This window comes from Astatotilapia calliptera, chromosome 8 (assembly GCF_964374335.1).
Source record: "Astatotilapia calliptera chromosome 8, fAstCal68.1, whole genome shotgun sequence".
Lineage (NCBI taxonomy): Eukaryota > Metazoa > Chordata > Actinopteri > Cichliformes > Cichlidae > Astatotilapia > Astatotilapia calliptera.
In genome coordinates, this window is record NC_137429.1 from 8,210,983 (window position 1) to 8,227,182 (window position 16,200).

General features: G+C 40.2%; 2 protein-coding genes across 4 annotated transcripts in view; both read left to right on the forward strand.

Moving 5' to 3' along the window:
* The window catches only part of kif19 (kinesin family member 19), a 41,038-nt gene extending 34,030 nt beyond the window's left edge, over positions 1–7,008 (forward strand). For all 3 annotated transcript variants that reach the window (XM_080305021.1, XM_026178246.2, XM_026178247.2), the window contains 2 exons: positions 117–285; positions 583–7,008. In XM_080305021.1, coding sequence (XP_080161147.1) covers positions 117–285; positions 583–710 — 297 coding nt within the window. In that variant the 3' untranslated portion in view covers positions 711–7,008. The remainder of the gene's footprint in view (positions 1–116; positions 286–582) is intronic.
* An 871-nt stretch (positions 7,009–7,879) lies between these two features.
* LOC113028187 (uncharacterized) lies at positions 7,880–15,566 on the forward strand. Its single transcript, XM_026178248.2, has 5 exons — positions 7,880–8,036; positions 9,439–10,103; positions 13,331–13,531; positions 13,638–13,767; positions 13,879–15,566. Exons 2-5 carry the CDS (start codon positions 9,710–9,712, stop codon positions 14,348–14,350), a joined length of 1,197 nt encoding a protein of 398 aa, XP_026034033.1. The 5' UTR covers positions 7,880–8,036; positions 9,439–9,709; the 3' UTR covers positions 14,351–15,566.
* Positions 15,567–16,200: the final 634 nt, after the last annotated feature.

Below are 16,200 nucleotides of genomic sequence, written 5' to 3' on the forward strand. Positions count from 1 at the left end.
TGTATATTAGAGTTATTCCCTCTGTGTACTATGTCACTACATATATGTCACTGGTATGGGCGTATGCCGTGTGTCTTGGAAGATGAGTCTATTAGTGTTCTTCATCTAACTTCCAGGTACCTCAAACCAAGACGAGCACAGCTCAGAGGTTTCGCCCTCTGGACAGCACATCAGACCCTCATCTCCACATTAATGTTCAACCCCAGGCCCCTATGCTACGCCCCCAGTACCGAGGGGTCCCTCCTCTTGCCAAAGTCAGGCCTCCCCACAGCAGCCAGCAAACAGGTAAACCAATTTCACTGCCTGTGAGGAGATAGTCTTCCTTAAAGTTGTTACACTGCCGAGCACAATCTGAGAAACCTCCTGATGTACATTTTATAATATGCAAAACATGTAAAGTGTATTTTCTACTGCTCAGCTTCACATGATTACACCCCTCAGGTATATACATGACATTATACATACACATAGCCTTTAAATAACTCATGCTCATGTGTCTCCAATCTTCAAGTATCATTCCTCTTTCACCTTTCGTCATCACTGTACTGAGCATTCATTCTGTTATTCCCTCTCTTTCCATAGGCTCAAATGCTGAGTCCTCTACAACCAATATGAATAACCTGAAGCGAGCACCCCAACTACGGCAGCCCCAGCCCCTCCTCTACATAACAAACACAGGCGCGGGCGCCCAGCGTATACGCAGACACTGAGCTTACACTGGCCGCGACTCCCAACACTAGCATTAACACCAAACCCAGCTGAGCCTGGAGGCCGAACCATCTTGTTATCAGAGATCTGAGAGCATGCAGCCTCAATAAAAAAAAGAATTAATCCTTCAGTGACTGTCACTACGCAAAATTTGTAACAACATTGAGCTGGATAATTTCACACAGGTCTCACTGTGATGCGGTTTTGGCGATGAGTGGGTGAGGTTGACACGGCAGTAGCTCCGCTTAATTTCGATCCTAAAACTCCAAATAGACCGTAATTATAGGCAGTAACCGAAGGTAACTTAAACTACTGTCTGATAAAGTGGCTGGGTGTCTACACACCAGTTGAAAATGCCCAAAAAAGTTTTGCCAAAGTTGGACACGCCGGACGGGGAAGGCCCGAGTGAAGCCTCTGGCCACAGTAAAGACGCCAGCGGAACCGTCACGAGCACAGACAATATAGTGTTGGGGGCTATTGCGGCACTCCGCTCTGAACTGGCAGGTGTTAAGGTTGAAATTTGTGACAAAATTGAAAATAAGATCTCAGAAGTCACAGCTGTATTAAGAGGGGAGATAGCCAGCTTGAAAGCCGAGAATGACAAAGCCATAACAACGCTAAGGAACGAGATAGAGTCACATGGCCATACGCTGCAAGAGCTAGCCAACACGGCTAGCGGCTCATCCGATGCAATACGGGAGTTGGAGAACAAAGTTGAGACGCTCCGTGGGCAAGTGACATCGCTTTCTGAAAAATGCCTCGACGCGTCAGAACCTAAGAGTGGTAGGGGTGAAAGAAGGCAAAGAGGACGGGCAGAATGCCATGGAGTTTGCAGGGAGGCTGTTAAAAGAAGCGCTTGGACTGGACGAGACACCTGTGATTGACAGAGCCCACAGAGCTTTGAGAAAGAAGCCCGGAGATAACGAACCACCTCGACATCTTATTGTAAGAGTTCACTACTGCCACACCTATGAGGACATCATGAAGAAAGTCATGGGCACCCGGGATATAACATTTTGTGGCTGGCGGTTTCAGATTTTCCGGGACCTGCCACCTGAGGTGGCAAAGCGCCGAGCTACGTTCACCGCTGTGATGCTACGCGACAAACCGGGAGTCAAATACGGACTTCTTTACCCAGCCAAACTACGAGTGTCTCACGACGGTGTTGAGAATTTTTTTACTGACCCGGAAAAAGCACGACAGTATGCAGAACGCCTCACTGGAGACGTGGATAACGGAGGATCACTGGATCCTATCCCACGTGAGATAAGGGCAGATAATGCCACAATACACCACCCAGAATGCAAAGAACCTCTACGCAGGTGACATCTAGCACTTTACTACAGACAGGTTGTTTTTTTGGGTCTTTTTTCCTTTGTGTACCTAAGAGTCAATAATCCGGGAAGCCTGTGGTTAAAGGCATATGTTAGTAACGTTATACTTGTTAATGATGTTACATGTTGCGGTCTCATACTTGGTTTTAAGGGCTGCTAGTTAGACACCCTTTAACTTGTTTTTGAATAACTGTATTGTTTTGTTTAATAGTGACGATAATGTACCTTCTGATCCTTCTTTTTGTGATACCTGGTCTATGCTTAATGTCTTTATGGAGCTACACAGGGCACTTGTTATGTCGGTGGTTGCGACAGAGGATGGTTGGAAGTACACGTGGTCTTGTTGGGAGGATGGCAGGCTCCCCTTCCTGCTATGACCTAGGTGTATGTGGGTTTTTTTGTTGTTTGTTTGTTTGTTTTTCTTTTTTATTATTTCTGCTGTGTTTATTTTGTATTTTCGTGGGTGGGGTTGTTGGGTAGGAAGGTGCTATGGTAGAAAATGTTCTAGTCAATATGGGACAATACACATAAATCACTAACAATATGGCCTCAATAGATGGTGATGGAAATGATGGGGTGAACAGGAGAGGGCTTGTAACCTTTTGCTCTTGGAATGTGAATGGCATCAATGAACCAATAAAACGTGGTAAGGTGTTGGCATACCGAAAGTCATTGAGATCAGATGTTATTTTCTTGCAGGAGACCCATCTTAAAAATGATGCACATTGCAGGATTACAGCTAAGTGGATAGGGCAGGTTTATCACTCAAGGTTTTCCGCAAAGGCAAGGTGTACAGCAATAATTATTCGTAAAAATGTGCCATTCATACATAAATCGACCCTGGCAGATAAGGAGGGGAGATATATCATGGTGGTAGGAGAAATTCAGTCTATACCAATCACATTGCTGAATGTCTATGGCCCGAACAGGGATGACTCAGAGTTTTTTAGAAAAATGTTTAGCTTGATCCCGGATATTTCAACTACAAACTTGATACCTGGGGGAGACTTTAATTTAGTTTTAGATACCTATCTAGACAGGTCGTCAGCTCAAAGAATTGCGCCATCGAATGCTTCTAGGTTTCTGAAATCGTTTATTGATAATTTGGGTCTTGTGGATGTTTGGAGAACGTTGAATGCAACCGGAAGGGAATATTCCTTTCACTCTGGGGTTCATAATACGTACTCCCGTATAGACTACTTTCTATTAGATAGTAAACTGTTACATGGAGTCCAGAGTAGTAAATATCATAATATCCTTATATCAGCTCATAGCCTAGTGTCTATTTCACTAAATTTACTGGAATCAGGTGGTAATTATAAACACTGGCGATTAGACCCTCAACTTCTTACGAGGAAAACATTCTGCAATTATCTGGAAGAACAGATCAAGTTGTTTTTTGAGATGAATGACAAAGATGATGTATCACCTCTGTTATTGTGGGAGACGTTTAAAGCATATGCTAGAGGCTGTGTAATTTCTTTTCAGTCGTCTGAGAAAAAACGTAATAACATGGAACGCATACAGTTGGAGGTTCAAATACAAAAATTGGACTCTGTGAATGCCAGACAACCATCTGTACAGCTACATAGTAAAATATCAGCTCTGAAATATAAACTCAATAACTTACTCTCAGTTAAAATTTCCAGGGCTTTCATGTATGTTAAGCAGACCTATTTTGAATTTGGCGATAAGCCACATAAATTACTGGCCAGGCATCTAAGGAAGAGAGAAAGTGATAGGGCTATTCATGCAATCAGGTCAGACTCAGGGTTGTTGATTAATTCTTGTAAGGATATTAACACTGCTTTTAGACAGTTATATGAACAGTTATATACATCTCAGTGTAATGCACTTCCTGAAATTATGCAGGATTTTCTAAGCAAATGTAACTTGCCCACATTGGCACAAAAGGACAGGATACTTCTAGATACAGATTTAACATGTCCAGAATTGATTAATATCATACGCTCCCTGAAAAACGGGAAGAGCCCAGGACCTGATGGTCTATGTAATGAGTTTTATAAAAAGTTTAGCAGTTTACTAACCCCATATTTGCTGAAAATGTTTAATATGGCCTTGAAAGATGGTGCACTCCCGCAGACTCTGAATGAAGCAACTGTGACTCTCATTCCAAAGAACGGAAAGGACCCAGAATTGGTGAGTTCTTACCGACCAATCTCTTTATTGAACACAGATCAGAAAATACTGGCCAAGTCTTTTGCCAGGAGACTTAGTTCTCACATAGGTAAACTGGTTCACCCAGATCAAACAGGGTTTATCCCAGCAAGACATGCATCTTATAACCTGAGATGTCTTTTTGACATTATTTATTCCTCTAGGGATCCAGATAAAGACCTAGTGATACTGAGCCTTGATGCAGAAAAGGCCTTTGACTGTGTCGAATGGTCATATCTATATGCAGTATTAAGTAAGTTCGGAGTTGGACCTAAATTTGTTTCCTGGATTCAATTGTTATATAGTAATCCGTGTGCCAGAATACTCACAAACAATACCCTTTCCGAACCAATTAAGCTATTTCGTGGCACAAGACAAGGATATGCGCTGAGCCCTTTATTGTTTGACCTCGCATTAGAGCCGTTGGCAGAAACAATTCGGAAACAAAGAAATACATGGCTATAATGCAGGATACACCTCTAATAAGATCTCACTGTATGCTGACGATATTCTGCTGTTTGTAACCAGACCATTAGACTCAATCCCTAAGGTGCTCGTAACAATAGATTTATTTAGCTCTTTTTCAGGTTACAAAGTAAATTGGGGGAAGAGCCAACTGATGCCAATTAAATGCAGTAATCTTGATTTACTAAATCGTCTTCCCTTTAGAATAACGTCGGAGAAATTTTCATATCTTGGAATTGAAGTTACTAAGTCATACAAGTCATTATATGAAGCCAATTTTGTGAGAATTCTGGATACATTTAAAAACGAGGTTGAATTTTGGAAATCACTCCCACTTTCCATGATAGGTAGGGTGAATGCGATCAAAATGATTTGTCTCCCCCAACTCCTATATCTGTTTTAAAATATCCCTGTGTATCTAAATGCTACATTTTTTTCAAAAATTGGATTCAGTCCTTCTCCCTTTTATCTGGAACTACAAGAGCCACAGGATAAAAAAGGCCCACCTTTGTAAAGAGAAAATACATGGTGGCCTAGCCTTACCAGATTTTAAAAATTACTACTTCGCAGCTAATATGCAATACATAGCTTATTGGCTACATGATACAGTTATAATGGGAAGTTGGTTGGACATGGAGCGAGAGGACTGTATGCCTCATTCTCTTGGTGCAATTGCATTGTCTCCTGTTCGTTTTAAAAATACATACTACAACTGTAATCCAGTTATTCACAATACAATTCAAATCTGGAGACAGATCGTGAAAGAGTATAGACTCAGAGCCTTCTCGCTTTTGACACCTATTACAGCTAGTCCTGCATTCAACCTCTCAGTTTTAGATGGGACATTTGATCGCTGGAAGGAAATGGGGTTGCGAAATGTGGGACACCTATATTTTCAGGGCTCTTTTGCTTCATTTCAACAGCTTAAGGAGAAGTACAATTTACTAGCCTGTGATTTTTTTTTTAGATACCTTCAAATAAGGAGCTATGTAAGGTCCCAACTACAACAATTTGAGTTTGCAACTCCAGGTAAGCTTGACCAATGCCTGGCGGATTGTATAACAGAAAAGCATGCGGTTGCTTCTATATATGAGATATTACAGTCACTCCGGCAGAAGGATACAGGATTACATCGAATATTTCCTGAAACGTCACCCATCTGTGATAAATGTCAATGTGCAGAAGCTGATCTGCTTCACAGTTTTGTAATGTGTACCAAATTACAGAGTTTTTGGGCTTCAGTTTTTTTCTTTTTTTTCCCCAAACTTTTTGATGTGCAGTTAGACCCTGACCCCATTTTGATTCTTATTGGACTATCAGGACAATCTAAAAAACTTAAGAGCACACAGATCCCCCTCCTGGTCTATGGCCTGATGTGTGCAAACAGACTGATTCTCCTCCTATGGAAGGGAAAAGAATTGCCCTCCTTGAAAGCCTGGATTTCCGTATTGACAGATACTCTTCATCTGGAAAGGATCCGCTACATTATAAATGACAAACTGGAGGACTTCGATCAGATTTGGAGGCCGCTCATTGAGCACCTGGAAATTATGAACAAATGAGAGTTATTATGTGGACTTCACCATTGCTTAAAATAAGCTGATAGCACTCTGGGATAAGGGTAGGGAGGAGGGGTTTGGTTTTTTTTTTTTTTGGTTTTTTGACCACCCTTTTCGGTACGTTTTGTTTTTTCCTGTTTTTGTTGTTTGGGTTTGTTTTGTTTTTTGTTGCTATTGTTGTTGTTCGCTTTGTTTTTCCTTTTTTTTTTTTTTGATGCCAAAACTGTAAAAAGGAAGCAATGTCAGTCTATGGGACAATTTGTGATTGTTATTTGTGCTTCACAATAAAAATATTTAAAGAGGTCTCACTGTGATGGTGCTGAGGGTCAAGTGTTTCCTCTTTAGCTCGCTGTTGTGCTTAATCACTTGTGGTATCGTCGTGTCAGGAACATATCAAGCTCATAAATGCAAGACTGTGCTTATATTGCTTTGTTATCAGTGCAATGGCTCTGTAATGTTCTGTGCTTATTATGAACAGTGAATGGTTGGTGTTAACGAGCCTCACAGAAGATACATAAGAATCCAAGGGAAATTATGGATATGGGACAAAAGATTAGGAGACAATATTAAACCAATGCCGATGTTTAAAAACAAAAAAAAGAGTAATGGCCTGCAGTAAAAAGGTTTCAACATCAATGTTTTTCGTAGTGAGTTTGTTTCAACCTGACACACTGAAATTTAAGAAAAAAGAAAACTTAATCCTCTTGATCATTGTGCTCTTCAAACTACCTAAATAAATTTAACCGAAGTAACCAAAAAACAAAGCATGTGTTTTTGTTGTGCGTTTACTTTGCCTGCAAAGTCTGTAACATCTGTAACACTCGTCTATCTTGTGTAATATTCACATATATCCAGTAGGGGGGGCGCGAAGGCCATGGTTGACCATTTAAATTGCAGTAAGGTATTTTTTTTCTTGTGTAATCACGTTTTATTTTTATACTCCAGTGTTAATCCAGTCTTTGCATGTATCCCCTGGAAAATGCGGGCGACTTTAATTGATTTTGTATTTATAATTCCGTTTTTTTAAAAAAAAAGTATTATAATCTTTTTAAATTGGTAATATTATGTATACTTTACTTTTTTTATTGTTTTTTTTCTCAGATGCTTATGTGTACCTTATAATTTCGCCATACCCTAAAACTGTAGCCATTACACACACACACACACACACACACACACACACACACACACACACACACAGTGTAACAACTGGAGAATATGTTTTTCACTGAGTCATGACCAACCAACACTATGCTGAAGGATGTGTCTCTATATTTGGACATTATTTAACCATCATATATTCATCTATGGTTCAACCTGTAATAAAACTGGGGGAAAATCCGCTAACTAACCTATTATACTGTCAAAACTTCTGCTTCCAGCTAAAAGCAGAGAACTGAATATATCGTCCAGATTAAAATAAAGTAGATTATTATAAAAACTCCTGGTCTTCTATATTTTACTAAATAGTTTTGTGGTAGAATTACATTTTAAAAGAAGAAAACAGATACATCTTCATACATGTGTATTTGATCAAAGAAAAAAAGCGAGTCGGAAATACCGCCCCCTGTGGGCTACTGACTACATTCTTGCCCAATAATAACTCGCTTGTTGTGTGATTGATGTGTGAGTTGACCAATGAGAGAGGGGATTACGGCTCCTGGGCGGTAGTGGACACAGCTGATTTGCAACCCGCTGAAGAAACTGCAGAGAAGAAGGGAAAATGTCGCTGGCTTCGACGCGGACCGTTCTAGGATCAGTGTCCTTTTAGGAAAAACTAGAAGGCATTTCGGTGAGTGGGACTGCCGTCACTAGTTGCACCCAAGGTTAGGGCTTGTGAATTTGGTGTGTCCCGTCCAGAAACGCAAAGGTCCGCCTCAGTTTCGCCAGCTTTGTGTAACGTTTCAGGCTCGCCCCACAGAGAAACACAGTGGGAGCAAGGCAGCCATGATGAATGTTAGACACTTTAAATGCGGACGCGTTGATGAAATTGGCGTCTTTAGCTGGTAGCTTTAAAAGTCAGGCGCGGTTGCTACATCAAGTATCAGTTGTTTTTAACTTCTTCTAAACTTTATGTTACTTAAAAAAAAAACTTGTTTGCACATCAACGCTGGCCATCCGTGCGAGTGGGCGCGAGACTCAAACTTATTCATCTCGATTGTTCCTGCCTTTCAAAGCTCTTATGAGTTTAATTGTTTTACGTAATCTTGGACAGAAACATATTAGCTCTTTGAGCTAAAATACGGATGTTTTAATTTGACTCCTCTCACAAAGCAGCCGAGCTGTGACCTCTAACTTGCACCATCACTTGGCTGCTGTAAGGTGACGTTGTAAGGTGTAGCACGTGCTGATGATGCAGTCCTTTCAGTTGCTAAACTGTACGTGAAGCCACAGGTCTGAGATTTTTTACATTTTGTTTATCCTTTAATAATTTATTTTCCACATCTTCCACACTCAAGTTGATGGTTGGACGTAGGAGAGCATTGTTTTTTCTCTTATTGTCTTTTTTCTCTGAATCGTCTCCTTGTGTCCCAGATCTCTAGATTGACATATATACTCATTAGCCTCTGTATTATTAGGTCTAGTACCGGGTTGGAGCCCCTTTTCTCTTCAGAGCTGCCTTTATACTTCAAGCAGTTGCTCAGGTGTACCTAATGTAGTGGCTGGTGACTGTATGTGCATCTATAGCACTTTGGAAGTGGTATTGTGATTTTTCCAGGGGCTCTAAAAATCTGATATTTTTATCACATTCAAAAATAACATAATCAGTATCACATGTAAGAAACTAAAACCAGGAAATTTGGAGGTCATTTGTATCTCCCGCACTCAGAATATTTCAATCATTAATCAATTTTCTAATACATGTCTTGAACAATTATTTGGCTTGATAGTTTTGATATAACCAGGTTATTTCCAACACTTTCCTAAAATACACTGATAAATGAAACTGTTTCTGTGAATCAGAAAAAAATTGGAAACATGTAAAAATGCAGTTCATTGAGTTGGTTTTTGTTTGTTTTATGACAATAGAAGTCTTCGTTTATTATGAACATTTCCTGCTTTTTGAATAATTCAAATGTCATTTGAATACATCTCACCTGTACATTTAACTCTGTGGACTGCAGCAAATGTACGTTATCCTATTTACTGACAGACTAATATGTCCTAATTTATCTTTTTCTTCTTGTCTACAGAATGGCATTTCTGCTGTATTGTTGCCATGAGTGAATAAAAGTGTCACACAGCAGGACAAAACAAGGGAAAAGTAAAAGTTTAGGTTTTACCTGAACGATAAGGGAGTCAGCTGGCATATGTTCCTGTTTTGTGAGATCAGCTTTAACTATAACCATTTAAGCCCATAAGAGTATACTGTAACACTACATGGGCCTCTAGGGCAATCTGAACTGATAATTAAAGCCTCTTCTCCTTCTGCTGCAGTTAGCAAGGTAATATTTCAACAAAGACATGGACCCATCTGCCCGAATGGTGAGCCTGGATAACCAGGGGAACATGGTTTTCACAGTTGTAAAGCCAGTTATGGGCATATTTCAGGTGTCTTCAGAGCAAAATGGCAGTGCTCCACAAGGGAGCATGGGTCTACAGGGTTTAGCTGAAAGCACATTAGTCCTCCCTCAGGCACAAGGTCAGCCTCCACTAGACCAGAACCAGATGGAAATGAACACCATACAGCCTCATATTCAGCCTCTGATGCAGGTTTCTGCCCCAGTCCAGACTGAGAATTTACCTGCGAATCAGGATCTCCCACAAAGCTCAAGCGAAAATACAGAGTCCGCTAGCCAGATCGCATTTGCTGAGGTTTCATCACTCCTGGATCCCAACATGAAAGGATCAAAAGCTCGTAAGTAGCCAGTTGTTTGAAATCACACTATCTGAATGTTTTTCAATCTTATGGCTCCAAGTAAAATACAATGAAGTGAAAATTTTGCAAAGTAACGTAAAAAGAAAGTACACTATCTGTCAGTTTTAGGTTTTGCATATCAGAACATTAAGTCCTTACCAGTTCTTAAAACAATGTAAATAATACAAATGAAAGATTGTGTTAAGTGTTAACAAAAACTAAAACAAAATACTGAAGCAGTGAAAAACTAAGTATACCCTATGATTCAGTAGCTTATAGAGCTACATTTAGCAGCAATAATTTGAAATAGTTGTTTACTGTGTGACTTTCAGCCTCTGGTATCATTATGGAGGACTTCTGACTAGGGGTGGGCAGCAGAAAAGGTAGAAACTATATAAATTTGGCCAACGGTAGAGATTTTGACTATACCCCTCTACCGTGATAGCGCATGTTGATGGTGTCATTGAGCTGCGCCTGTTTTGGTCGAAAGCATTGCAGCGACTGCAAACAACATCATCTGCAAATTACTGCGCTTCCTCCACTTCCCTACCATTGATTCATTAATGCTGAATTCTCTCGCAGCTGCTCTATTCCCATGTTGTTGCAGTATATTAATAACTAACCTCGTATTGTGGATGGATTATCTCAGTTGTTCTCCTGACTGAAGTTTGGTCTGTTTATAGCATCCTGCTATGCAATTGCATTTGTCCCCAACCACCCTCACGTTAACTTTTATCGAGTGGAAAAAGGTTAGCGTTCATTCTTCAGCTTTACTGTGCTAATGTTATGTTAACTAGGGCTGCCACGATTAGTCGACTAGTCACGATTACGTCGACTATTAAAATCGTTGACGACTGATTTAATAGTCGACGCGTCGTTTGAAGCTTTGTAAGATCCCAAAAGACGCAGGTAGTAGGATTTAAGAGTGCAATAACGGACTGAAACAGAAGATGGCAGCACTGCATGTACAAGGATGCCAGCTGCCGTTAAACCCCGAAGAAGAAGTAGCTCTGTCCAAGAATTCATAGCGCGGCCCCGCTCAGTTTCCAACAATGGCGGCAGCTAGTTTTAATATTACTCTTATCATTCTTTCTGGGTCACAAAATAAACGTTTAACATTTTCAGGTGAGAATGTAACTGCGTAAACCTCAAATATCTGCTCAGTTTATCAAGACACCACATATTTTCAAAAGCGCTCCGACGTTTTCGGAGACGTCTGTTACCCACTAGCTCGATAGCTAGCTGGGGGCAAGGCTTACTAGAGCCGGTGAGAACACTGGACTCCTGGCAAATCGTTTTCAAACCCACCGCCGTCTTTCGCTACTCAGGTTTAACATGAATAAGTCACTTAGATAATTTAAAAATGTTATTGTTTGGCTTTTTTTAGTATTTTATTTGTTCCTGAGTAAATCGGTTTGGCTGAAATTAAAGTTATAGTTTTTACACAGCTGAATAAACATCAAGCAGACAGCTGATTATCAGAAGTGTGAGATGCTCGAGAATATACTCCGGTGTCCTGTTATATTTTAGATAGCAAGAAGTTATTAAACTTCACTGAAACAATCTGTAAATTTCATTAAAATTTAATAAACTATCATCTTGTCTTTATTTTTAGTTAGCACAGACCTTAAACACTTAAAGCTGTAAGCTAATGATAGTTATATAAAAGCAGATACTGCTGGTGCAATAAGCTGTACGCTCTACGTCCAATGGATGCATGATCTGATTAGTCGACTAATCGCAAAAATAATCTGAATAGTCGACTATCAAAATAATAGTTTGTGGCAGCCCTAATGCTAACGTAGCTGTTTTGCTAGCGATCACGTAGGACATCATTATATATCAGCTAGTCTGATTTCAGTAACCCTACAAAAGTCACTGCTGTTTACTTTTTTGTCTTCATTTATGTTGGAAGTGATAGCAGAGCTATATGTTTTAATTTTTTCATTAATCTCTCAGTCAGAACATGCTATATCATGTTTAGGTGGAAACTAGCGAGCTAACTTCCTGCTAACTTCTCACTCCGTTGAATTTAAAACATTCTGTTTTCATGGATGCCTGGATGTTAAACTTAATTGTTACACCTGATAAAGCAGCAACGCTGATCATTTTATTAAAGATGAAAGAATTTAGACAGTTTTTAACTCTCAGTGATGCCGCAGTTTTCGTTTGCCTATTTTGGACTCAGATTACTCCGCAATGCTCCTGACTTCGGCAGCCGTAATGCTCTGGCAATCCATCAAGCGGTACGCCTTCATAGCTTACCAAAGTCGTACTAAAACATTTTTGACAGATTTCTGCACGCCGCGTACAACATAAAATTGGTTCGAGGTCAGTAAGCACAACCAAAATTCATACATAAGGCACAATGTCAATTTTTGAGAAAATTAAAGGATTTTAAGTGTGCCTTATAGTGTGTAAAATACGTTATACAGAAGAAAAGAATATATCGCGATATATATCGTTACCGCACATGCTTCAAATTATACCGCGATATGGATTTTAAGCCATATCGCCCAGCCCTACTTCTGACCTATCCTTCTTTACAACTTTGCTTAGTTGACTAAAGTCTGCAGGTCATTGTTTATGCACAGCTCTCTTAAGGTTCACACCATTTTAGTTTGGTTAAGGTCTAAGGACTTTGGGCCATTCTATAGATTCGCCCCTGTGCTTGGGCCTTGGCTGCTTTGCAGATAACCTCGCCTCTGACTTTATGGTTGACTCTGTGATTGCTCAGTTTAAAAATGGCCTTGTAACCCTTTCCATGGACATTAACAATTGCTTCTCTAAGACCGTTGCTGAGGTCTTTCCTTCTTAGCATTGTGTTACCGTGCACCTGAATGCTCCAGACCATCAAACTCCCAAAACATCTGCTTTTATACAGGTGCTCACACTTAATAATGGTCAGGTTTAATAATATTTATACTGTTAATTCCCAGAAAAAAACTAAGAGTTTGCTTATTTTTTAAGACACTCTAAGGATCAGAGCATTTTTCCTATATCCTGATATGTAAAACTTTAGAGATCAAAGAGGCTGTGCTTTCTATTTGCCACAACTCCCTGAAGTCATTTATTCAGCAAATGTATAATGTTTCCTTGATTCTAGCCCTTACAGTTTAAAATGTTAGATTTTAAAAAACAATTTCCCTGTTCAGATTTGATCAGATGCTGTTTCATTCTAATCCTGCTGTGCTGATTTATGTCCCTCTGTTTTGCTCTAATTTCAGGGAAATATCTCATCTCATATGATGAAATTAAAAGGCGTCTGCAGGCTCCAGAAAAGATGTCCCTGCGGTCTTTGGCAGCGTACACTCGGGTCAGCAGAGGACCAGCCAGCAAGAAAACACTCCTGGAGTCACTTAATGTACTCGGCCTCACGCCAAGCACAACTACCTCTGTATCCTCGTCCTTCTCCAAACTCACTGAAGGTTAGAGGTGTGTGTGTGTGGGGTGGCGTGTGTGTGTAAAGCCATGTTTGGAATTGATAATGAGTTTGAAAGACTCGGCTGCTTATTTGGTTAATTTATTTTTTAGGTGACACCAGAGCTCTGTGTGACGATATGAAGGATTTTGCCCATGACTACATTGACTATGGCAACATGGCAAAGCAGCTTATCCCAGAGACAAATACAGTTCAACACTGGTCCAAAATTATTGAAACAAAGTATGTCTTTCATTACTGTGGGTCCTGTATAACATGGTTACTGTGCTTGTGAAAATAAAACATCATAATTAAGCGACCAGTTTACATTAACACTTTCCCTTTTTCTCCTAGGAACCATCTTGAGGATATGAGAAAGTGTTTTAGGGACCCAGTCAACAGTGGTGCATTCGACAACGTCACTCATGGCCTCGGTCTTGGAATGCTTGATGTTGCACTGGACATGATTATTATGGTAATTGAACAGCAGATTCGCATCCTGTCTGGTGTCGCAGCATCTGACCCGGCCGACTCAGGTCCACAAATGCGCCGTGTCCGCAGACGCCACCGCAAAACTCGCTCGATGGACAATGAGAAGCTTCATAAGGTGTCTGGAGGGGAAAAAGAACAAGGAAAGCTCATTTCAAAAGCCAAAGGTCGAATCAGAGCCAAGAAGAAGATCAGACAGGAAACTGTAGCTTCTGGACCTGTGGAGACCCAGGCAGAGCCGTGCAAGCCAGATGGTGTGGAGAGTAATGTCCTCACTCTGGTGTCTGTAGGTTACGAGACTGTATCCAGCGGCCTCGGTTCAGTTGGACCCGTTTGATACTTGCTCACATGATAAGTATAAAGACCCAGTCATAGTGCTGTTCAAACTGATTCTCAGCGATCGGACAGAGGTCGGGGTAAATTAAGCTCCCCACTGTAATGAGCGCAAAATCATCACAACATGTTACATATTGGTGTCAGGCTTTAAGGAGCTATTCACTTTCTTCTAGAAAGTTGTAATATGTAGTCAGAGCCACAGCTGGTTAACCTACCTTATCAGTAAGGCTGGAAATACACACAGGCTTGATGGCTTTTTTTAATATGTATTTCTTTTCAAAGGTGCATATTTAACATGCCCAAAGTTTAAAATAAAGAGGTCAGCATATTTACAAGTAAAGCTCAGGCTTCAGCCACTCTAAAGCACTGAATATTTTGCGCCCACCTTCTGTTAAAACCTTGTTTGCAAAGAGCAGAAACTCAAGACAAAGGTAGGATAGCTGTGAATTCTTTAAGGCTGTTGTAGTAGTCATGAAATAAGAAATACTGTAGCTGAAAATGGGCACAATAGGATTTAACAACCCCCTCTATTATTTGTTCAATCCATGCACAAAAACAAGTGTGACAAGACAAAGTTTTCATGGCACTCTGTGCAATAGTTTGTTTTTGTTGTTTTTTTTGTTTGTTTTTTTATTAAAGCAAAGTAAATGAAATATGGCTTTAACCTTATGTTTTGTTTCATTTGGATGGACTTTTTTAAAACAGTTTCCACTTTCTGTGCTAAGTTAGGCAATCTGGTGAAACTGCTGCATGTTTACTGTGTACCTGATACAGCTGTGGTGTCAGTCATGTCATCTCAGCCTTTGCAAGAAAGCCAATAAGTGCATTTTCCAAAATCTCCAGATATCTTTTTAAATTGATCATTTGCTGCTTCAGTAACAGGTTTTGTTTCTTGGTATCAGTTAGAATCCAATCATACATTATTTTTTCAGTCAACAGAACATCTGGTACATGGATAATATCAAATGTAGATTATATTTTTTTGGCTTGTGGTACATTGTCTCCTGTTTTAATGTTGTATTTATTCCTTAGATTTTCACGTCTGTACTAGAATACTGGAAATAGAGGTTTTTACTTGAGTTGAGTAAAACAGGATGATCTAGTTTTAAGAATTGTCTTCTGTTGTTCTTTTTGTTATCTCATAAATGGAGCAGGAGCTGACAGAGGCTTTAAATACCCCTATCAGCTGCAATATTAAAGTTCATCTGGGAAACCTAGAGTGTTGTCACCCTACCTGTTTAAACAGCCTTGCTGTCTGAACCCACCCCCTCACTGCTATGGCAGTTGCATTTGATGATGGGTAAGCGGGTTAATGCCCACCACTGCTGAAAAAACTGCTCAGGAAAATATCAAAGAGCCAAAGCAACCAACTCAGATTGGGGTGGCACCACCCTACATCCCAAAATACCTGCAACCAATGGTGCCAGACACTAATGGAGACCCCACTGCTTGAGCTGATTTGGTTGTACATGGGAGGATATAAATCTAGTTTAAAATAATCAGTTAATAGAGAAGAATTGGAGTGCCAGAGTTGGATTAAAGATTGAAAACAAAATTATAACCACCAGCTTAACATTTTTGTAGGTCCCCATTTTGAGGCTATTTCAACTCTGACCTATTTCGTGTCCCATCCAGTGGTGTCTGGCACCGGAGGGCAGGGGAGGGTTCACCCTGCATAGATGCAGTTTGTTGTACTCTTCACCCTGTTCCTTGAAATCCAGAAAAGCAGTTTTTGCAAATTGGCAGAGTGCACTGTCTGCAGCAACATTTAGAAAAGCTGTACTAGCCAAAGTCAAACCCACATAAATACTCAAACCTCTCAAAAGAATCTTGTTTTATAAGCAGATGAAT